Source organism: Passer domesticus, chromosome 5 (genome assembly GCF_036417665.1).
Source record: "Passer domesticus isolate bPasDom1 chromosome 5, bPasDom1.hap1, whole genome shotgun sequence".
Taxonomy (NCBI): Eukaryota; Metazoa; Chordata; class Aves; order Passeriformes; family Passeridae; genus Passer; species Passer domesticus.
The window spans coordinates 2,117,245-2,141,988 of NC_087478.1; the positions used below are offsets into that span (position 1 = coordinate 2,117,245).

A 24,744-nucleotide genomic window follows, 5' to 3' on the forward strand; every position below is an offset into this window, starting at 1 on the left:
GCACAAGGCATTTATTTAATGTTCCTTTCTCCAAAAGACTTGAACAGCAGAGTGTGGAGGAAAAGGACCTCCACACATTCAAACACCTGGTGTGAGGAATAACTGAAGTTTGGCTGGTTTTCTGGGTTTTTTTTTCATGCTGGAAGCAAGAAATACAGGCACCTAGTGAAGGAACTGAATAACTTAAGACCCAAAGCTGTTTTCAAATATGGATGATCTTTTCCTTAAAAAAATGTCAGAGTTAAAAAAAAAAAGGATTAAGAGGACAGAACTCTTGAGGCACACAGAACAGCTTTAAAAGCTGAAAACCTTTTCCAAAAAGTTTATTTAAAAATAAATTATTTTAAAAACCTGAGGTGCTACTCCCTTAACAGGGTTTTTTTGCTTTAGGCTGCCTAAGTGGAAATCACTGGGGATGTCAGTTAGGCATATGTGAAAGTCTCTCTCAAACATTCTGGTAAAAGAATACTGGCTTAGAACATTTCAAACCATTATGCTACTAAATAGGGAGGAAAATAAACCATTAGCCTGTGATATTTAGGATCAGCCTAGGATACTTTTCATTTGGTTCACTCCAGCATCTGCTGTCTTTGTCCCTCCTTTTGTAGGCATTTGCACTATTTAGGGAGTTGGCTCCGAGGTACGTCTGCAGGATCCAAGTTTCTTTCAGGGACAGCTGCCTTCTCCCTATGTGCTTTTGCAGCACCAGGAATCTCCTACAACTGAGCATCTGTACCACTGGAACTGCTCAGCAGTAGGACATGGCACACTCGCTGTATTAGATCTCAACTACGTAAACATCACAATATTTGCAAGAAAAAGCCCCTCAAGTCACTTGATGTGTCTTCCAAACTGTATCACCATCTGTGGGAAGAAGTCAATATTTGAGACTAGTTCACTTCCTACTCTTCAAACAGCACAGGGTAAAAGCTTTACAATGATGAGCTCATGTACTTTTGCATCACACCCAAAAAACAGTCAGAGGTGTCACAAACTCCTACAAAAAAATGCTTCTGTGGTAATATGACACTGAAAGCTTTGGGTAAATTCATCCATGTCAACAAATGCAATGAAATGCATGCAGAGACTGGAGAAAATTTGACTGGAAATACAATAGCAGCTGAAATTCCCCCTGGCTCTCACCATTAGGAAATCTTTCTACACTTGTCAGTTTTACTTTCAGCATCCTGGAAAAGCACTTTCTGTTCACAGCAAACTGTCACCTCACACTATACCCATTTTCTACATCATTTTGAACCTACTGAACAGGAGGCACTTGTTGACCTACACTTTCCTTCATTGTGAGCAAAGATTTATCCTCTCAAGCAGTTAAACCATGACAAGACCTTCACTTCTACCTTTGGTAAGGAAACACTTCAACTATTTTTGAGAGAAACACAGTGTCACCTAAACCTAACCCATTTACACAATTTCCACATCCTTCACAGAGCTGATTTGTGAGCAGGGTTGTTCTCTGAAGAAGCCAGAATGAGGATGAGTCAATGTATTTTCCAAGAAGCAGCACAGAAGGTACCAATCAGTGCAGTGACACTGCTTGAAGGGAGATCCCCCCATCTCTTGTCTCTAGGAAATACTAGAACAAGGTAGAGGAACACCAGAGACACACAAAATATGCCAACTATCACACTGCTTTAGCCTAATTTATCTGATCTCCAGAGGCATCAACACCCCTCAGCATTTTGATCCTATTTCAAAATCCCCTGACTATCAATTTACACCAAATGAAATGTCTCTCCTACATTTAAAACTGTCCTCCTGCACTGAGTTTAACTAAATTACCCTTCAAAAGAAAAAGCTGCTGCTTGGAAACTAGAAATAGACATCAAAACACACACATGAAATTTCCCTGTTAACTGACATTGGCCTAGAGTAAAAATGTCCAAAGAATGACAAGTTTTGTTTTTTTAAAACTATTTACTCCTTAATCCTGAAGAGGTCTGTTGATTCACAGCCACTAAAAAACCCTGAAGACAACAGCATTTGTCAGAAAATTCCAGTTGATTCAGGGTAGAAACTCTTAAAGGCTCTTAAATGAAACCCATTTTGGCTGTGCCTCGTGCCAGCGGATTCACAGGGCTGTCACACACTCCAGAGACAGAAGCTGTGGCTAAGCTGAGAGGTCCTGAGCTGCTCCATGGATCATCTCCCTGCAAGGATTCAGGCTTGAGGACGAGGATTTGACAAGCACAGCAGGAATACTGCTGGATCCCTACTCTGAAGGGATGGTGGGGTCTCTCTGGCCATCAGCAGTGGTGGTGTGCTCAGACCTGCAGACCCTGTTTTCATGCTGTAGGTGATCAGCTACTCCAGCAGTGCCCTGAGCACTTTGTCCAGACACACAAGACAGACATAAGGAGCTGGAGTATATCCAGACAAGAGAACAGAGCTGGGGAAGGGTCTGGAGCACCAGGAGTGGCTGAGGGAGCTGGGAAGGGGCTGAGCCTGGAGCAAAGGAGGCTCAGGGGGGACTTTGTGGCTCTGCACAAGATCCTGCCAGGAGGAGACAGCCAGGGGGATTGGGCTCTGCTCCAGGGAACAGGGACAGGAGGAGAGGAAATGGCCTCAAGTTATACCAGGGGAGGTTGAACTTGGATATTTGGAAAATTTTCTTCACTGAAAGAGTTTTCAATCCCTGGAACCGGCTGCCCAAGGCAGTGGTGGAGCACCCATCCCTGGAGGCATTCAAAGGCCATGTGGATATGAGACTTGGGGACATGGTTTAGTGGTGGCCTTGGCAGTGCTGGGAGAACCAGTTGGAATTGATCTGAGAGGGCTTCTCCAACTGAACTATTCAATGAGTCTGTGGAAAAGAGCTATGAAAAATCAGCTTTGGTATCTAATTGTTAAAAAAGCCAAATGCAGTTTTGGGTGACAAAGAGACACCTCACTGGAAAACACTGAAAAACAGCAGCAAAAACATATTTTAAAAAGGCCACACAACATTTTTGTAATGCACTGCAACAGAAGCTCCCAGTATCCTTATCCCAAAAACATTACTCTGCATTATCCCTACAATAACACTGGACAGGATGCAACTTTCACCATATTTCACTCTTATCCAAGTTTAATTACTGAGTGGCTAATTTAACCACTGTCACTGATTAATTAGAATAAAAAAGCCAGAAGCAGAACTAGCATAATACAACAAAACAAGATTAAGCTCCACTGGAATCTACTCTGAATATTTTTTAAAATTCCATGTCAACAGACATTTCCTTTTTGCAAATTGTTTGTGAGCAGTTATGTCCCTATTAGAGAAACATTTGGAGTCTTTGTTTTTGAATATACTTCTCAACATTTGAGATTGACCTTTTCATTTCTAAATCAGGTTTCATCCAGATCTCTTTGGAAAAAAAAAACAAAAACCAAAAGCCATTGTTGGTTTCCAAATACAGCAGCTGCCAGCTCACTGTACCTTCTGAAAACCCCTGAACTACAGTTCAGGGGGCCTCCTGAACACTGCTGAATGTGTCACAGAATCACAGAATGCTTTGGGTGGGAAGGGACTTTGAAGCCCATCCAGTGCCACCTCTTGCTGTGGGCAGGGACACCTTCCACTATTCCAGGTTGCTCCAAGCCCCATCCAACCTGGCCTTGGACACTTCCAGGGATCCAGGGGCAGCCACAGCTTCTCTGGGTAACCTGTGCTAGGGCCTCACCACCCTCCCAGCCAGGAATTCCTTCCCAATATCCCATCTAACCCTGCCCTCTGGCACTGGGAAGCAATTCCCCCTTGTCCTGGTACACCATGCTTTTGTCCCAAGTCCCTCTCCAGCTCTCCTGAAATCCTTTAAGGCCCAGTAAGAGGCTCTGAGCTCTCCCTGGAACGTTCTCTTCTCCAGGTGAGCACCCCCAGCTCTGCCAGCCTGCCTCCAGAGCAGAAGTGCTCAAGTCCACATCATTGAGAACTGTTGAGCTTCTCATCCACCAACACCCCACGTCCTTCTCCTCCTCCTCCTCAGGGCTGCTCTTGGATCCATTCTCTGCTTGGCCTCTATCTGCTCTTGGAATTGCCCCAGTCCATGCAATGGACCTTGCACGTGGCCTTGTTGAACTCCACAGGGCTCACAGGGACCCCACCTCACAAGTTTGTCATGGAGAGTTCTTCCAGAACTCCCTTTCCAAAGCCACGTTTCTCCATACTTCTCTCTATTAAGTACATCTCTTCTTCAAAACTCCTCACACATTCAGCAAGTCTCACTTTTTAAAAACTCCTCTTTCTTCTTCTCCTCGCTAGACCATTCCCATCTTCCATCTGAATTTCCTGAACTTCCATAACACTCTGCTAACGTTCTACCCTCCAAAATCCCTTTATAATCATTCAATCACATCAACTCACAACCCTTCTACTGTGTCTCCTCCACAGCTCTCCTTTTGTGCATTCCACCTTTCTCCCATCCCAGCCAGTCCTCCCAAGCTTTAGAGAAACTCAACTGGATGTGGCACGACCCCAGCAAGAAGGAAATGCATCCCATAAACACCAGACTGACCCAACTGGTTTATGCAGGAAGAAAACACAGCAACCCCTTTTTGACTAAACAGTACATAAATACAAGAATTTTACCTCTCCACAGCTCTGACAGAAACCAGAGTATCACGTTCAGTTTTGTTATTGCTCATTTTGTAAAGGATGTTCCAATCAGTAAGTACATGACACAGAGATTCGAGGGCTACAGGAAATGCCTGTGAGATTTTATTATTTTTTTTCAGCTCAGGCTATTTGTCCTACTTGATCACAACCGCTAAAAAACCTTTGCTATGAAAAAAAAAAAGAAAATATTAAATGTTATTTAATCTGGTAAGGAAGCTCACAAAATTAGCTGTGACAAGAAACTGAGAAATACAAATGAGAAACAAGACGTTTTTATGTTTTCAAATAGCCGAGGAAATCAACTCCTGAATTTGTCAAAAAGTGGTGGGATCTCAAACTTTTCATACCTCCAAGAAGAGGCAGCATGAATTTTCCTTTGACAAAGAAGTAATGAACACAAAATACAATAACCACACAAAATTTGAAGATTTCAGTGTACACTGAAATGAATTACAGAAGTCAAAGGTCTTGGACTTTTTTTGTCTGGTCCTATAACCCAAGCTACATTCATTTCAGGTTTCATACGTCAAATACTGAGCAAAACAGGCCAAGGAAAATGGTTCAAATGAATTCCACGAAAGCTCTCGGGGTTGTGTAGCCTTTGGCAGTAACCCCTGTCCTCTAGATTTCCATCTGGTAGTTGTCCATTTCTATTCATTTTTGACAGAAGCTAAAAAAATAAACAATTGGTTTCTGAAGCTCAAACACCAGGATCAGGTCTGAAATGTTCATTAGCAAGTTCTTGGAACCTTCCAGTGGGAGGTGTCCCTGCCCATGGCAGCAGGGCTGGAACTGGATGATCTTTAAGGTCCCTTCCAACCCAAAACATTCTGTGATTCTGCGATAAGTCTGACTGTTCAGCCACACAAAATTGTTTAACTCATGCTCTACTTGCTGAGCTGATTTTTTGGCCGATCATTTCTGCTTTTGAGAAATAAACCTTTCCCCTCCAGGAATCTTAGCACTTCAAAGCCACCTCCAGCTCATATTTTCCCCACGTAAGCATTTCAAAAGTCTTCAGAACTTGAAGGTCTGAACTCTGTGGCTCTCACCCTTATACTGCACTTCAACACAAGTACTTTAAGAGGGGCATTTTTGAGGGCAACCATTGATGTATTTTTAAAAATATGGATGTTTGCAGAACTTACCTCTTTCTCAGTATCCCTGGATATACAAGTCCACTGGTTTTCCTTCACACTATATGCCCAGAAGTCAGCCAGATCCTGAGTTCCATCCCAGCCACCAAACAAATAAACAGTTTCTATTAAAAAAAAAAAAAAGTTCATTTTATTTTTAAATGAGAATGTGTTTAAACAGGCTAATGCCTACAAAACATCTGTGACAAAGACAAACTATCAGAACATAAATTTAAACTCTTTTTTTTTTTTACTTAAAACACCACTGCTCTTTGAATGGAACTAGTCATCAAGAAAAAAATGTGGTTTGGTTTAGTAATGGAAGATTTTAGGATTGATAGACAGCCAATTCTCAGAGTCATTTTCTATTTCCACATTTACATAAGAGGCAATCAAACCCACAGCCTTCTGATTAAAATTCCAGACAGACAAATGAACAATATTTAACATTTTGGATCCTGTGCATGTAGTCTATCAATGACATCTCAGCCTGTGCCCTGTTTGGTGCAGGATTTATACATCAACAAGATTTCAGAGATGGGAACGGCAAAGTTTTTCTGTTTAGTCCATCCCTTACAAAATCCTCTTCAAGGGAAATGTCTTGCATAAAGTAACTTACCCAATGCCACAAAAGCCAGCGAGTACAAGTCACAAATTTAAGTCAGTGTTTCAGGGCTGTCACCTCAAACCCACAACTGCTCTGTGTACAGCAAGTTCTAAGGCTTCCCAGACTCACTGATAAAGCCAGATGAAGCCTTTGAAAAGGGGAAGCATTTAAGAAAGGAGTTTCTGTTCTGCCATGGAGAGATAACCAAACTGCTCCCATTATGGAAACAGCACTATCTGGTCTCAAATTCTAAAAATACTTCATTTTTAGACTGCATTAAAACAGAACACAAAGCCAAGCCCAAGAAGAACAAGCTCCTCAAGACTTGCAGAGCTTTGAAAAACTCCTTTAAAATCCACAAACCACTTCTATTATGGAGGTAATGGCCAATTTTTAATCCAACACCAATTAAAGTGCGGAGTTAGAGTGCGATTATAAAACGGGACTAGTCCCTGACCCTTACCTACCATCAGGATAGTGGTCATCACCATGGAAAGGTTACCCTGGTTCATTAACTTTAATTACCCTTCCTCCTGGACTCAGGGCTCCCAGTGTTCCCTGCAAAGAGCAGGTCCCTTTGTGCACATAAATTCTCACAGCTCACAAAACCCACATTACCACAACAGCTTCATTGATAGCCGAGAAAAATAAAAGATTTGGCACCAGCTAAAAATCCTACTGGGGCCTTGCCAAAATGTCAGGCCTGCCTGGAAAGGCTTTGTTGGCTCACATGAAATTTAATAGCAAACCTGAATGACTCTGATGAAAACTCAGATTTTGGAAGTTACCTGACCCAGGCTGACAGAATTCAATGTGAGCACTGAGAGAGGAGCACCCAGCTGGTGCTGAACATCCCCAGAGCAACACCCTGAACACAACTGGACATGAACTCTGTGCCAGACCCATTTTTCATCATGAAGTAAAACTGTAGCTCACATAAAAGAAAGGCTCCATCACTATCTAGACCCAATGAAAACAATTTTTTGTTCACTGCCTTATTGCAGAAGTATATACATATTTTAGAGGAAGGTTCCATGTTTTAAAAGGAGTATTTCTTAATGCACAAATGCATCTGTTGCTGGTAATGTCAAGTAAATAATTTTTTATAGTTCTCCTAAAATTTGTAATTGTTTTCCCATGGTACAAAGCAAAAAAAAATAGTTGTTTGGTGGTTTGTGGGATTGTTCTTGTTTGGTTGGGGTTGAGTTTGATTGTTTTGGTTTGGTTGGGTTTGAGTTTTTTGGGGAATTTAAAGGATTTTTTAAAGTGAAACTTCACTCTATTTCCCAACCAGTATCACTGCTTGTATTCTAGCTGTTAATTCAGATTTTATGGGAGGGGTTAGTTTCACCCTGCATGCAGAGACCCAACCAGGACAGATATCAAAGGGCAATATTCAGAGAGGAGGACAGAGGCCACAAACCCCAGGCAGCAGCAGTGGGGCAGCTCAAGGGGAGCCCAGCAGTCTCACACCAATTTAACTCTGGTAGCACTGGGGAACTCAAGGAGGAAAGGATCCTCTCTCTGCATCCAAGCAATATGGAACACAGTAAATTGATGCTGCTTTATTAAAGCAAGTCTCTATTCAGCTTTAGGAGCAGAGCAGGAGAATTTTCAAACCTAGCTGCAAGGCAACAAGAAAAAAACATGAAAGCAATTATATTTACCCAAAGCTTTTACCAGCTACGTTTAGGAAGTCAAATTTCTCCTCCAGCATCCTCAGCTTATTTCCTCTACATTTTTTTCTGAATACAAATTCAACACTTTGAATTAAATATGTTCTGTGAGTATTTCTAAACTGCTTGCTCAGTCAAAAATTTTTCTGTAATGTCTGAGTTCTTTTCTTCCCTTACTCTCTAAATGATTAAAAGGTGCCAGAGAAGTCCTCAAATTAGAGGACATACATTCCCAACAATCCACATATTTCCTGTCAATCTCTCCTTAATTTCTATTTCTCAGAAAAGCAGCAAAGCAGCCTTCTCCAACCCATTCAATATGAAAATTCCTGGGGTGGTTTCAGTCCAGGTTCACACACATTCTCAGGGACATTTCTCTAACTCCTGTTATCTCCTTTTTCTCCATGTGGTCAAATCCTTGGTGGTATTCTGCTACAGGAGGTCTTCTTCAATGAGTACATTCCAGTCCTGGTGACATATTTAACTTTGGTTAAGTAGTATTTCCATGTCTCTGCTAGAACAGTTCTCCGCGGAATAGAAGAGAATTGTGGATCCACAGCACTTCTGCAAGGTTCATCAGTCATCCCCCAAAACCCTCACAGGAGGATTAACTTCAGCAGAGACCATGTTGCCCAGGGAATTATTCAGTTATACTTTGTCCAAGGATGGACATTTCAGACGGGATCCCTGCTGCAATGACTAATTAACTTCATTACAATTTTTTCCCCCTAATATCTAACAGGATTTTCTCTTCCTGTCCTTTATCCTACCCCTCTGCTCCCCCAAGAATGAGCCTGGCCATCTCCATGCTCTGTCTGAAGACAGCTCTAGGATCCTCCCATGAACCCTTTTTCTACCAGATGAACAAAACTGGCTCCCTGAGCATCTCCTCACACAGCACACGCTCCAGCCCCGACCACCTTGGTCAGTTCAGTTTGACACAATCCTTATTGCCCCAGAGAGCCCAAACCAGGCACAGCACTCCAGATGTGTCCCCGAGTATCCAGAAGAGGAGCATCACCCTCCCCTCTCCCTGCTGGCTGAGCTTGTGCTGGTACAGCCCAGCAGGAGAGGCGAGCCTTCAATGCCACGAGGACACGTTGCTGACGCACATTCCGCTTCCAGTGCCTTGCAAATCCTTCCAGTCAGTCCCAGCCTGTCCTCCTGCACAGCTGTCACATCCCAGGGGCAGGATCAGAACCCCACAGTGCTCTCCTGCAGCCCCTCAGGGTCACCTGGACTCATGGCCCGGCTCCCCATTTCATCAGCCACTGCTCTCCCAGTCAGCTGCCAGCACAGACTTGCTGGGGCTGCACTGGAGCATTACAGCTATGAAGGATTCCTCTCAGAAATAACAAACCAAACAAGGTGTAAGATCTCTCAAAAGCCTTCCACAAAAGGATGTCACTTCCCCAAGTAGCACCCACACCTTTAGTTACGTGCCAGCAGCGCTGCCCACTTTGTGAGGAGCATTTAAGAGCACAAATATAAAACCAGCCTTAAATCTTCTTGCAGTACCACACTCCTTGGTTTCTGAGGCACAGTTCAGCTGGATACAAGTTGGCTGAATACAAGGGGTTTTTTTAAGGCTAGGCATACAGTCTCAAATGTGAAAGCCCCATGAAGTTGAGTAACCTCCAGGATTCAGCAGCTGTTTGTGTTTCAGAGCTTAGAAGCCATCTGTGTTTTGTTTCTGAGATCCCTTCATCCTGTACACAAGTCTTGTCTTTAAATATCTTATGGATAGCAGTGTTTTCCTCAGGCAAAACAGCATCCTTCATGTCTGCTGCTCTCTCTTCATCTTTTTCATCTTTCCATGCTGCTTTTGAATGAGCCTTGTCATTTCTGCTGTGCTGCCCACGTATACAATGGGCACGCTGGGCCCAGTGCTCTGAATCTCCCTTTGTTCCCAACCTACAGATTTGTCCTCATTTATCTAATGGAAGGAAGCAAACAGAATTCCTTCGGACGAAAGGAAAAGCAAAATGATGTACAACCAAAATTACACAGCAGTTGCACTTCAGCGAGAGAACAGAGGTACCACATCAATAAAGACTATTTCACTAACATTTTCCCTCAAAAAATTGTTTCACTTGCCAAAGAGAAGACAAATGGAGACAGAAGAAAAATCATCCTGGTTGCTTTGCTGTTATTTCTAAAGCAGGCTCATGAGAAAACTTCAATATTTAAGAAAGCCTGATATAACACTAAATAGCTTTTTGTTTAATAGAATGATTTCTACATGGTCCCTATTTCTATTGTTACCAAAACAATTACATGGCTTTATGGACTGTCATTCACTGTCTGCCATGTAAGAGCAGAAGAGACCAATTCCACCTTGCCTATGGAATTATAAACCACATCTCCAAAACACAACACACATGCTGTTCTTAAGTACCAACATTACTCCTTAAAACTTGCTTTTGCCAATTCACTTACCCATTCCCTCTTCCAGAACGAGCACTGGAATTTTGACACATGTGGCATATCTGACCCATAAGGAGGCCACGGAGGGCAGACTCAAAGAGCTGTTAATAAGGAATCAGTGCCAGATGCTGACACCCTCATCCAAAACTGCATTAGGGCTCAATTCCCTGGGAACACAGCTCTGCACACGAGCCTGAGTGTTTCTGCACCAGCATTTCCCCAGGGCCTACACAAACAGCTTCTCATGCCTGACATGCAGCACACAACACTGTATTCTTGTGTACTTTTGGGGTTGTTTGGAGGACAATTTTGTTTTAATCTATGTACCTGGGTTGCAACTACTCAAATACTTCCCCTACCTTATAGAAAAGCAGAGAGAGCTCTCCAGCCTCCCATACAGAGAGCTGCATGAAAAATGCACCTTGCAGGGAAAAGCAGGAACAACAGGAGCTTTCTGTTTTCATTTGCAGCCTAAAGCTTTAAAGTACCTAACAGTGGTTTCAGCTATAACTATGAATTTCTCTTAGTTTATGTTTCTGCACATGTACTCCCATCCAGAGTCATTCCAGTCTCAGTGTTAATGTGATTAAAATGATGGAGGATATTTTGGGAATCACTAATTACCCATTTTTAATTTCTTTTTTTTTTTATATAGGAGGACATCAAGCTGCATTCTCAGTTCTGCATCCCACAATGCCTACAGTTCCATTCCACACTGCTTTAAGAGATTTCCAAAGCATCAGGAACACTGCACTTACTCAGTCAGCTGTGGCAGGTATTAAGAACAGGAGTACCAGATGGAAATGAGCTCCAGCACAAGTTACTGACTGCCAGCAGAGATGCTAAATTCTCCTTCAGTTACTTGCAGCCTACTCTAAGTGAAAGATACACCATGCTAAAAGGCAGTTCAGACCAAGTTAATCCATGTTCTACCTAAAACTGATAAAGTCTCAGTGACTCCATGCACTAGCAGCAACTTTAGATCTAGTTCAGCTACTCACCACCCCATATCCTCTATCTTAACACCAGCACCTGCACCCAGCAGGCTCAGTACTATTAAATTAGAATTATTTTTCTAGTCAATAACAAGTGGTTAAAATCTCTTTGAGGCTAATCAAAACACAGAACCATTTATAGTTCATTTATAGCTACAGCAGGTGTGGACATCAGAAATGAAAATTTGCTTCCAATACTTAATTCTACATGATAGAAAACTTCAGAATCTCCTTGTAAGTATGATTTTGCTGTTTCACTTCACTTCCAAAAGATTCAAGTTGAAGAAAATACTGATTTTTGAGAAGGACCTAACTCCTCTAACAAGGAGTGCAAAGTGAGATGATTTTTCTTCAGTTGCCAAAGTCTTCTGAAAAAAACCCACTCAGCAAATGTGTGAGTAAGGAGGGAGGATGTCTTTGAAGGGAAGAGTACACCAGTGCTCCCTTTTCCATTAGCACTGGATCTGTCCAAGGTTAGCCAGGGAGCTTTCCAGCTCCAGTCTGTAAAACACATCCTGACATAACTGGCTCCATTCCCACCAGCTCATTAAACTCCACCTATATTCAAAAGGAAAACTCCAGCAATCAGCAATGTGAAACAGCCCCAAGAACTTCCCCTGGCCTGTCACGAGCTAAATTAAATGGCAAAACTGATCATCTCAAAAACATTTCAGCTTTTACAAGCCTCAGTGGACCTGGATGCAAAACTGAGAGCAAGTTCCCAAACAGCTCACAGGGAAACTTTGGGAAGGTATCCCCACCCCCTGTAAATAGAGCTACAGCAAGAAAGGATCATGATGAGGGGGGAGATCCAGGACTCCCACCTCTGGGTACTGTCCAGCACTTTTGTGCAAGTAAAACAATTAAAATAAAATAAATAAATAGTATGTATTTGATACATTTATATTATAACGTATAATATACATCTATACATTTATAATATAATGTATATAATACACTATACATATATTTCCATAAATAATATAATAATATATTAAATAGACACATATATCCAAAGTATATATAATACATTAAATATATATCAAGAAGTATTTAAAAATATATGGATGAGTTTCAGTGCCTTGTTAAAGCAGAGTGAAACTGAAGTCCAAGGCAGAACTGACAAATTTACTGGGACTTGAGAAAATCAAGAGCAATGGAAAGGAAGGCTCACACTACCATGGATATTTTATTTTCAGGAGGTGTGCAGGACTATCATTTCCAAGTTGACAAGGATCATGTTTCTTCCACACTCTTGTGAAACACTCACTACTAATTCCTGAGGCCACTAGGGAGCGTCCCCAGCCTCTGCATAGACAAACACCAGCAAATCCTCCAGCAGTGTTTTCTTCCAATCAATCTCAAACCTCTCCCACCAAATGAAAGAAGTTTACTCCCCTACACCAAATAACTCGAGTGCTTCCTCCAGTGCAGTAACTACTCTGAGCAAAAGCCAGAGGCTGCAGCTACTGCTGGATTTTTGCTTGTTCACCATGACTTAGCAGATTACTCTGGAAGGTCCTATCCTGTCACATGCTCTGTCCCCGTCCTGTGACCACAACAGATATGGTCATGGGCATTTTTTTGCCAGCTCCTTCAATGCCACCCTATATTGCTGTCCAATACCCACGCCCTGATTTTGTTTCTCCCTTCCCAAGAACAATCCTTTCACTCACACAGCAAAGACTCGGGCAGATGCTTTCCTTATTTTAGTAAGGACTGACGTAGCACAGAAATCTGATTAAGTAACAGACAAAGATATAGAAAATTATGCAGAACAACAATCACTGGAACTGTTCCTGATACACCACCCCACTTTCTTTTCTCTGTATGTTCTCTGAAACAGAGGCTGGGCTATTCCTTAAACTGCTACAGGAAACATTTTTGCAAAAGATGTCTCAAGAATTATATTTAACAGGAGTTTCTTGCACGCTCTGGGAATTAGAAGCCACTCCAACCAAAATACAAGGAATGTTTCAACACATCAGATCTATTGCTTGAGCACAGCCTGTAGCAGATAAGGGAAATTATTTTTCATAATTTCTCTTCTCTTGTTTGAACTCCTGCTCTAAGATGGCAGGAGGAATAAAAAATTAAAACCAATTGTTCTTGGTTTCTTAGTTAAGACAAGACAATGGCTAAAGCATAACACAGAATTATTAGGGAAGAAGGAGAAAGGCAGCTGGAATATAGACCCAGAGAGGAAGCAGAACATTATATTCAACTATTATAGATAGAAAGTGCTATTTTTCTTCCTGAAAACCTGAAGCTAACACAGTGCTCGAAGAAAAACACCTCTGCACATTAATCTGGAAAATAACTGATCAAATAATTTAGTTAAGAAATGTAACAACTACTCACCTGTCTGCACATCTATCACCATCTGATGGCCCCCTCTCATTCCTGGACGACTGTCTTCCCCGTCACCTGCAGAAAAAGAGGGAAGGGAGAATTTTCCATTTTAAGATTTTTAAACCAACAAAAGATACAGCCTCAACATGGAAGCAGAGGAACTGAGTAACTCACCCTTCCTTAAACACTCACATGTCACTTTTTCCAGGTAATTTTTTTGTGTATTATGAAACTGTACACAGTTTTATACTGAACTATCTGGTGACTGACAGTACAGAGAGCAGAAGTGAATACTGCAACTCTCAGTGCCTTGCAAAGGAGCTCCAATGCTCCTGACACACTCGGTGCACTGAAAAGAGCTCTGAGCTGTCCTTGGAGCTCTCCAGAAGGGATGACACAGCCACCCTTTAGCTCCCCTTCCATCTCTCCACACCTGAGAGGTGCCCGAGGGCTGAGCTGTGAGAACAGATACCCAAATGACAGGGAAATGAACCCCTGGGATGGGAGCAGGAGGTGATGCAAACCACACAACACAGCCAGCTTTGCACCAGCTATTCTCACACATAAAGGAATTTCAACTGTCCAATTAAAGCAGCTTTCCAACCACTTTACGTATCTTAAGCTTTCAGGACAGGTGACACAGATAACCCTTCCCAAGGGGCTTGGGGACAGTGCTCCACACTTAGCAATTGTCACCTTGGATCCTACATTTGCTCTGTGACAGTGATTTTTGCACTCTGCAGTTAAGGATGCTGCTACAAGTCTCCTCTCAAGGCAGACAGGAATGGAAAAGATTCTGCAGTTTGGATTTACTCTGTAACAGATCAGGACTTCAAAAGATCCACCTCATTTAAAATACTCCCTGTTGAGATAATGTATTTATTTGCCAATTCCTCAGTTTAAGTTGAAGTCACATCAATTCCATGTGCTAAATCCAGTAACACAGATAGCTGTTCTCATGTTTAACCAATATTCTGGGATTTGTTACTAAAGTGATTATCTATCCTTAAAGTCACAACGAGTATTCCTACAGTGTTCCTTACTCAACCAGAGAGCAGGCTGAATTTCACTGAATTTGCAGACAAATGCAACTTTTTCAGAGAAGAAACCATTCCCTAGAACTCTCCTAGAGGAGACTTTCTTGCATCATTCTCTTGCTCCATATTCTCAAAGGAACAAGACAGAACTGGCAGTACATGAGTTCTATCTTAAGAAATGCTCTTACCTTTGGTGCTTTTGGGGATAATCTGCCCCCAGCGAGGTTTGTACTCTTGCTGACTGATATACTGATTGAACAAGCCATCTGCAAAACAAAAATTTTGCTGGATAAAACATTTATCCTCCCATTTTAGCACTATTAATGTGGGTAACTTCAGCCTAACTCAATCCAGTATGCCACTCCAAAGCCTCCATTTTCAGTGAGTTCTCTATTATGTGTCAGTTAGTTTGTTAAACTTTTGTTAGTTTGTTAAACTTTTGTTAGTTTGTTAATGAACTAAATGTGCAAGCACTAAAATAAAAAGAATACTTACTACTAGATCAATCAGGAATTATCCAGTTTGCCTGCCAGGTCGTGCCAAGTGTCTATAAATCTCCAGTGTGGTGTATTTAATTAAGAATAGAATCCCTCCCCCTTATTTAAGCAAAAGGAAAGTTGCCAGTGCATATAAAATTCAACCATTTTAGTGCACGTTAAGTTAAAACTAGGTCAGACAGCATCTCTGGAGCTTCATCTGAGGAGGGAAGCAGAGCAGATTGTTTAAATGCTGTGATACGGGACAACCGAGCGCTGGATGAAAAACAAAACAAGAGTTTACATTCTCTTCAGAGTTAAGCAAGAAGAGCAACAGAGGAGGCGTTAGATCCTGGGCCAGATGTGCCAAGTGCAGCATTTCTGTGAGCAGCACCAGCTCCAGCACTTTATCCACACTGCCCTTGTGCACTCCACCTCTTCTCAATCCAGAGGCCAGCTCCTAATCCTGTTCAGATGTTAGCAGTCCATCACATAAACACCAATTTTCTGTAAAGGAGACTTGTAACACCCACACTCCCTGGGACTGCTCTCCAGTCTGGGAAGGGCTTGGCACGTGGGGAACTTGGTGCTTTTGTTTGTCAAATGTCTCCTCTGAAACACCTACCTAACCTTCTGCAGCACAACAAACCATGAGAGCACCTGAGCACTGTTTGCCTGGCTACATCCCACCCATCACCCACCATCTCAACACACAAGCTCTTCCTGACAAATGTTTCTGCTCTATTAATGCACTACCTGAAAAAAAAAACAATAGGAATTCAATAAATGATGAACGCCTCTGCTTATTTATACAAAAGCCCTTTGTAGGTATATAGGCAAAAAAGAATGATCCTTATGAATGCATCACTATTTATTTAGAAAAAGGTAAAAAATCTTTGTTAAGCACGACACAAGGCTCAGAGAAAATTTTCAAGTGTTTTCTGGCATCCTGTAGTTTGTCGTGACTGAAATCCAGGTTTTAATTAAAACCCAAGCCAGCAAGTATTTCCTGGGAGAAGATGAAAGCTCTATTTAGAGACCATCTAACAGGAAAACAAGGGCACTCAAGAGCTCCTGAAAAGTGATGAGTTTGGTCTGAAAATATAAAATGTCCGTAAACTCAGCTGTGCAAGTTTTTCCAAATAAATACTCTGAAAGCAGGGCAGATTTTACTTTCACCTCAGCACCGAAACCAGCAGCACTCTTTCCCCCACATTAGGTAATCGAGGAAAGCCAGAAGTTTGCTCAACGTATGTAGAAGGAAAAGTGGTTTATTTTGGGTTTAATAGCAGGGTTCTTAACTCCCACTTCTTCAGCATTTATGAAGCTGGGACAACACACTAGAGGCTTGAAGCTTGAGATCTCATAAATTGTGATTCAGAAAAGCCAGGCCTAATAGAACAAATGCATGTGCTGTAAGAAATCCCACAGTGACTCAGCCACAAACCCAGACAGAAATGCAGCTTTTTGGTTATCGTTATACAGCCTTGGGTCTGCAAGACAGAAACCAAAACTGTATTTATCCCTATGGCAGCCAATAGATAATTGGACATAAATAGCTCAAAAGGATGAATTACACCACACAGGATCTGAAAGGGTGATTTAACCTCTCTCCCATGCTCTACACCCACAGGCTGCACTTGTCAAGATATGACACTTCTCCCCTACTGTGCCTTCGGCCTCTTTTAATAATGCTTCTTGTCTTCCATGGGACATTGGTTTGGAAATACTCCAGCTTGCTTCCCAGAAATGTTTCCTTCTGCTGGAATCAGTTCCACATTCACTCTACTTACATTGCAAACCAGCAGCAGCTTGTTTTGGAAGCTGAATCACCACCTGTCTGACACCACCAGGGAAAAAAAGGAGGATTTCTAGGTGGATTCTGTACCCGACGCCAGACCTACGCCAGCGCACTCCTTCTGTTCCTTGTCAGGAGAGCACTGCTGACCAAAAGGTCCCCAAAGCTCCTGTGAGGAGCTGAGCCTCACATCTAGGCCTGCTCAGGTCTGTCAGCTGTTCCCAATGAAACAGGAGTTTAAAATAAATTTCAAGACTCTTGTCAAAAAAAAAAAAAAAAAAGCTGAGTGGAAGTTTTTAAATGAAGTGCTTTCTTTTGCTCCAGAGACCTCTCACTTCAATGTCCATGTTTACTAAAATTACAGCCAAAAAAACGACTTTGTACTATTTTCAAGCCCTTTGCAGTAAGCCATGACGCATTTTGGATGTAACAACACGAAGTTCACCGTGATTAAAGCTTGGTAAATTCTGCCTCCCTGATAACCCAAGTCTTTATTTTGCCAGCCAACTGCAGGTTACCCAAAACGATTACGACAAACATTGTGGACAAAAATATTTAACTTGCAGAAGCCAATCAGGAGCAAGTTGTACAAAGTTTGGGGGTTTTTAGACAACACATGTCTCCAGGTAGGGTTGCTGAAATCTGTTCCTTTCACTGCCAATGGCTCAAAAACCTTCCGACTGACAATTAGCCCATAATTTCTGGGGTTGAGGTTTTAGATTTTTTTCAAACCAAAGAAAAGCAGCCAAAATACTTAAACAGTTTGAGGCTTTTTGAGTCACGAACTACCTTCTAAAGAAAACCTGAAGGAGAGAAAGGTTCCACCAGATAAAAATTCAGCCACTACTTGACAATTTCCTCGAGACTTGGGAGAAACAAGGAAATATACAATTTTTTTTCCAGCCTCAGAGCTGTAATATTTTCTTGCACTTTGTTCTTCATAAAAGTGAAACAAGGCTTGCTCTCAAATCCATGTAAGTTATCTTTCTTCTACACAAGCCCCAACCATTTACTTCCTAGAGGCTTTGGATCCCTAGCCAGCCTCTTCCCTCCATATATCCCAGTACACAGAAGAGCTTTCTCAGAACTAAACTCAAACAATATTAAACGGTAAAATTCAGGAATACGTGTGTGTCTAGAGTTTCCAGGGGAATACAATTGTTCCTGTGCCTCCTGTTCCTGTGAATCATGAGTTCTGGGAGACGCTGGAGCCTGCAGGCTGCGCATCACAACTTCTTGTTTGTCGCACAGGACGGACTTGTCACCAGATAAACACATGTCACATTCTGACAGGAGCGGTGCCAGAAGGAACACCTCAGTCCCTGGAATACTAATGGGAAACAAGCAGCTCTTCCACCCATTCCAAGCAGCTCTCCATGTCTACGGGAGCTGCGAGCAGTTCAACCAAGCAATTTGCACTCCACATACTCTCTGTAGGAATATTAAGCAGATATTTTTCCTTCAATAATATAGGCCCGAAAGCTACAGGAATGGATCCAAATGTGAAGCATTTGAACTGAGTCTGTGAACCAGCTGAGATTTAGGGAACCTTTTCTTTTTGAGACGAAGTCAGGCAGCTGCCAGAGTTTCCATTTGCCCATTTTCTAAGTGTAACGCACAAGTCAAAAGAATCAGTGGGAAAAGTGTGGCTGCCTGCCACAGAGCTCTCAAAAGAAATCATCTGGTGATGTGAGGTGGAAGACAGCGTTCATCATTAGCAATGCAAAAGAACAAGAGTTAGCTCTGCCAGCACTAATTCTTGACCACCTACTCTTTTTCTACATGACTAAGCCTATGGAAATAGCCCGCGAGAGATGCAGAGCGTTGCACTTTGTCAATACCCACCACTGCAAATATCAGCCTCTCCAGAAGACATTTTAGGCTGAACTGAGTGTGCAGTATCTCTGTCAACCTCACTGCACTTCTGTTTGTGCCTTTAAGGCAATGAACTCCCAGATCAGCAAGCGGTCAGGAGTTCACATATTCATGCCCAGTCTGCAATAGAACAGTTGCTCTTTGAACGATTTCAGGGATAATTTAAGGATCTGTATGTCTCAATTAACTCTACACTTCAGCTACACTACACAGACACAGGACGAAAGTTAATCCTCTTTTATTTGGAAAAACAACACATCAGACAGGAGTTCAGTGGTAAGAACACCCACACCTTAGAGACTAAGCAGCAAGCTACTGAGACTTCACAACAGAGCTGCTAGGAAAGTAAAATGATTAAAAAAAAATCATCACAGAATGGCCTGAGTTGGAAGGGACCTCAGCAATAATTTAGTTTTAAGCCCCATGCCGTGGACAAGGACACCCTTCAGCAGAGCAGGCTGCTCAGAAAATGCTGGGGAGCTTGACAGATGCAGAACAGAGTAAGGACTGTAACTGTGGAAGATCACAGGGAGCAGGAGTAGAAATACTGTAGGAGAAGATGCTGAAGGCTGAAAACCTCTATTCCCATCCTACCAAGAAGAATCCAGCTGTTAAGCACCATTAATATTCAGCACCTTGACTGCCACAACTTCAGACAAATTGTTCCAGGTGCAGTTTTGGGGGGTTTTGTGGCAGAAGAGGTTTGTCCTGCCCTCTCCCCCACCCCAGCCTGATCAGCTCCCTGTCTGGGTTGGCCATGTGGCAGCACGAGCACCAGTGCCAGGGACACAGTGTCCTGAGCAAGGGCAGGATTGACCCAGTTAGTGAAAACCCGCAGTCGTGTCAGCTTAAAGCAAATATGGGATGCAGCCTCGGTGTCTCGGGATAGATAGCACTTCTCTCCAAAGAGTGCTGGGAGGCGATAGAGCTTTAAATGGGTACATTTAAAGCTGAAGACAGCATAAAGAATGGCAGGAGGATGGGGGAAGGAAGGTTAATGTATTCCAAGACAAGCAAAATCATTAAGGATGACCAACAGAGCGATGGGAGATGCGCACACTGACATTTAACTTCAGCTAGCCAGGTGCTGGATTAAAATGAAGCAAAATAAACATCCCCATGCATATTTTTCTGTCCCTCAGAAGCAGTGACAAAACCTAATGATGCTCTTGAAGACTCTCCTGCTAAATTATCCACCGTCTGTTACTACCAAGACTTGCTTTTAATACTTGCTGGAACAAAAAAAGGCTGATAAAACAAGCTGCAGCATATTCCTTCAGCTCACCTAAGTGATGCCGAGCTCCTCAGCCTCCAAAAAGGGATGTGATTACAAAAACTAGGGAAGGAGGATTATCCACATCAAATCTGACAAGAAACAAGTGTCTGTCAGACAGAACAATTCAAGACCTACAGTTTCCTACCACACCAGTCCTTTGCCAGTATTTCCACACCTGGAAAAGCAGAGCACTGCTGACAGCAGCTCCACTCTCAGCAAACATTAAGTAGTAAAAGAAATTAAGATATAAGAGCTCAAAAAAATGAGGCTACAAACATTCACTTCATTAGCGCCCAAGAAAAACTTCCATTTTTGAGAGTACTTTTTCAGCACATTCTAAGACGTTGAGTGAAATTCCATTCAAGAAATCATTTCCACTCCAGCCTCCAATGAAGTGGAAAGAGGACAGCCTCCAGGCACTGAGATTAAGCTATGGCCAAGGCAGCAGAGCGAGGCAATGATAAAATCATCACCATCAGCACACAGCACTCCTCTGGCTGCTGCAGCATCATGGTGGGCTCATCACCTCCCTCCAGGCACTCGTGTCTTTGAGACACAGACAGAAACAGCTCCCTGCTGCTTTTCCAGCCTGCAATCCTCCCTTGCCCTTATAATTCAGGAGGAAGCTGCCAGATGCAAAATGCCCCTGCATTGCAGGAAGCTCTTCACACTCCCAGCCCAGCCAACACTCCGCTGTCTTGGGAGGGTGAGGATGAACATGGCAATTTTCAGTCTCAACACTTGTAGTTGCTCAGGGAGCTCAACACAGGGCAGGTCTTCACTGCTCTGTCTGAAGACAAACCTTGAGCAAAAGCCATAGAAAACTACTTACTGCAGTTTCAGAAGACCTGTTGCAATAAGCTCCTTAAAACTGTGCTCAGTTGAACATCTTAGTCACAAAAAGATGGTGGGTTTTCATGGAAGACAACCCTTGATTTCCAAGTTACCATTTCTATCACATTCTGAGAACCACTTCCAGCTTGTTTGTGGTACAAACCACACTGATGGGAGTCAAGCAGGTACACCGGCATCTTTCCAAAGCATTACAAAATGACTGATTAGCCCAGAATTAAAGAATAACATCTCTGGCGCCAGCTATCCATGAAATTGGTTCACTAAGTCCCTAACTCTACTGGCATCAGACACAAAGTTTTCCTCTTACACCAGTACAAGTCTCCCATGATGAGTGACTGCACAAAGTCAGAAAGCTCTACACCCACAGCCAAGAGCACCTCTGTTTCAACAGACTGCAATCCAAAACTGCTGCACAGGTCTTGAGAGTCACTTCAGTGCAACAGCCTCACTCTTTCTGTATCCCATTCAATCAACAGAAAGTACATCTCCCTCCTTTTAGGAGTTGAGAGCTGTTTATACACCGTGTTTTTAAGTAGAAAGCTTTCAAGTAAAAAATTAATAGCAGTTCCAATGAAACTGACTGCCCTGCCAAGGTCCCACTCTGCAAAGGAAAACAAGCTCTGCCTCCAGTCACTGACTTCCACACAATTGTCCAAGGATTATCTTCCCCATAAGCAAAGAGAGCATCCTCATCCAAACACAGCTGAAAATTTCTGCCTGAACACCAACTCAGTGGTGAGCTCCAACCAGAAACCATGATCCAGATCACCACTGAGAACTCCAGTCTTCTGCTTCCCTGCTCACCATTCCAGTGACTTTCCTGACAGTTTAAGCCCACCCTCGGCTTGCCAACACTTACATGAAGAACTTCTCTTTACCCACTCAAGTGCACTGCCTTGTCATCTCTGGGGAAAGTGACTCCAAAAGTAGCAGTGATAACAGATTTCATGAATTTTTATCCTTCATCACACACACACTCACAAGTCCAAAAGCTGACAGCACACTAGAAATGAAACAACACACGGACCTGCCAAGTCTACTACTAAGCACACTAACATTCAAAAGAAGGTAATATTTCAATGCACTTTTTTTCAAACTAATGAATCACTTCCTCTGATTCTCTTACCATTCACAGCTTTTTCTATCAGTTCTTCACAAGCATCGAAGTCCCCCTTCAACACCAGTTTGTCGTGCAGGTCTGTCAGCATGGGGTGCTCCAGAGCAATCTTGGTTTTCTTCTGCAGCGACTCGAAAGCCTCGGTGTAGTTGTGCTGCCGAAAATGCTTTAGGCAAAGGCGAATGGCTTCCTGTTCACGGTACTACTGGAACACAAGAAAACCTCTGAGACATGGAGATTTTTCCTCTGACCAGCACTGCTGGCAGCTATCTGTGAACCTGCCCAGAGACAGGATCTGTTATCCACGCTGCACAAACAGCTCGCGAGCTCATGGAGGAAGGCTGTGTGAGAGACATTACAAGCTGTGCAGGCATTTACTTTCCAACAGTATAGAAATTATACAATTTGGTATCATCCAATTTAATAAGCATACAAGAAAGAGAGTGCATGGTGTCCCAGATCTCTGGGGTGACCATTATTTCCCCCCCATCTGCTTGGCCCTGCTGTTCGAGGCCTACACGAAGCACAGAGCAGGAAAAAGCCTTCGCTATCAGCGTTACATAATTTGATTGTATGACTCTTACATAACAAAATAATTTAGAAGAGTAAGTAGGTCACAGCTTTTCTAGAAGCAGAAGGGGAAAAAAAAAAGCTGTGAGAATGGGAATACTTGCAATGACCAACACTCCTGCCACGGAAAGGCAGAAGGCTGACCCCAAATCCTGCGCGTTCATGAGGGTTTGGGATCAGCAGCACCAAGGATTTCTGTGCACACCAAAGTTTTAACTTCTAAATATTCTCCTGCATCTTGAAGCAGAACCTCTGCTTTCACACCACGAATGGAGCCACAGCTGCCCATCTCCCACTCAGCTGTGGGAAGGGGTGAGAAAGGTGAAGAAAACCCACGCTGGGTCAAACATCCTGGCACAGACACACAAGGGAGTAGTAAACTCTGAGTAAGAGCTACAATTTTCAAAGCTGCTAACAAGATGTGTAAGAAACACAGATTTTCAGGTTGATAAGTAGAAGAAACACTTATTTTAAATAGACTTTTCAATCCTAAATTCTAAGGCATTAAAGAAAAAAAAAATCTCCATTTCCATCTTTAACACACAACTACTGTGGTAAAAAGCAAATGTAACTTTAAGCATCTATAAGACTGATTAAATTACAGACAAAAGATGTTACTCCTAAATGGACACTACTGCTAAAAGTGAAGTTTATAGTATTTAAATGAACAGAATCTTTCTGAAAACCTGGAACTAACACTGACATTTGACAAAATTTAATGCTCTCAAAAGAATGGCTCGATAGCAAGAATCTCAAACTCAAGCGGCTAAAAAGAAACACGGCCATGTGCTGTATTTTTAGTTCTTAATCCATCAGTATTTCACAGCTGCAAATAGCCAGAACTATGCATTTTTAGAAAACCAGTTCCCAGCCCACATAAAGGCCAAGGACATGTACCGATAAGAATGCAAGGCTGCAGCAAAGAATTATTAAAGCTAAAACAGTTTTACAGCACAACTGGCAAAAAACAACTCCTTTTTTTTCTTTCCAAGAGATGCCTAAGACACTCTCTAAGCAAATACTCACTTGCATGAGTCAAGGCCAAAACCAAATTAGAATTTTTTGTTCAAAGGGATAGCAAGCAAAAGTAGAGCTGCACACCAGTAACTACCAGCTTCTGCATTTTTAGATCCTCCAGTTTAGAAATCAGACAAAATGCAGACTTGAGACAGAGGGTACCTCCTCCCTTTCACTGAGCCTCTCATGACTGATAGACCTGGCTTAGATAGCCAGGAATTACCTGGATGGAGTCTGGCCACTTGATGCAATATAGAACTTTATATTCAAGTGACACCATAGTAGTACTTCAGAAGTTAAATGTAAAAACCTGCTTTAAGCAAAAAATGTGTATAAAAAGTATATAAAAGGCTCCTTTTTAAATGCTGTCATCCAGGTTTAAAGAGACGACAACCCAAATAATAGCTTTGATCTGAATCTGTAAATAATTCCTATGGTTAAAAACGTAACAAGAGCATGAGACTAAGACATCAACCCTGTCAAATACACTCATAGAATTAAAAATACTTATCTGCTCATTATCAGAAGTGGTACCCAGTGATAATGTACCCCTTCTTAGGTGCTTTTTACCCTCCTCAGGAAAAAGGGCTAAGGCTGTTCAGAAGCAGTAGGCTGAGCTGGACAGCAAGGAGAAAGCCCTGAGGAATGTTTCAGTCCTTATCCATTATCCCCAGCTCCACTCCCCACAGGAGAGGGAGGTTTTGTTGGCACAAAACAAAAAGGAAGGGCAACATGGTATAGAACCTTCCTTTCATCTGATGTCGCAGGCAGTGTAGAATTATTACACTTCAAAGACTCTGAGATTTCCAAAAACACATGTGAAAATATTCCCACCCTCTCAAAGAACTGGAAGAAACAGGTCAACCTTTCTGCCTTTCCCTAAATATGGGACAGCACATCCCTCTCCATGGATCCAGC

At 42.4% G+C, this 24,744-nt stretch overlaps 1 protein-coding gene across 4 annotated transcripts in view; it reads right to left on the bottom strand.

Moving 5' to 3' along the window:
* The window catches only part of MKLN1 (muskelin 1), a 105,052-nt gene that overhangs the window by 49,542 nt on the left and 30,766 nt on the right, over nucleotides 1–24,744 (bottom strand). For 3 of the 4 annotated variants that reach the window (XM_064421672.1, XM_064421671.1, XM_064421676.1), the window contains 4 exons: nucleotides 22,249–22,441; nucleotides 15,031–15,108; nucleotides 13,815–13,880; nucleotides 5,761–5,873 (listed from right to left, as the gene is read on the bottom strand). In XM_064421672.1, coding sequence (XP_064277742.1) covers nucleotides 5,761–5,873; nucleotides 13,815–13,880; nucleotides 15,031–15,108; nucleotides 22,249–22,441 — 450 coding nt within the window. Of the gene's footprint in view, nucleotides 1–5,760; nucleotides 5,874–13,814; nucleotides 13,881–15,030; nucleotides 15,109–22,248; nucleotides 22,445–24,744 lie in introns of all 4 variants that reach the window. The other variant, XM_064421677.1, reaches the window with a different exon arrangement.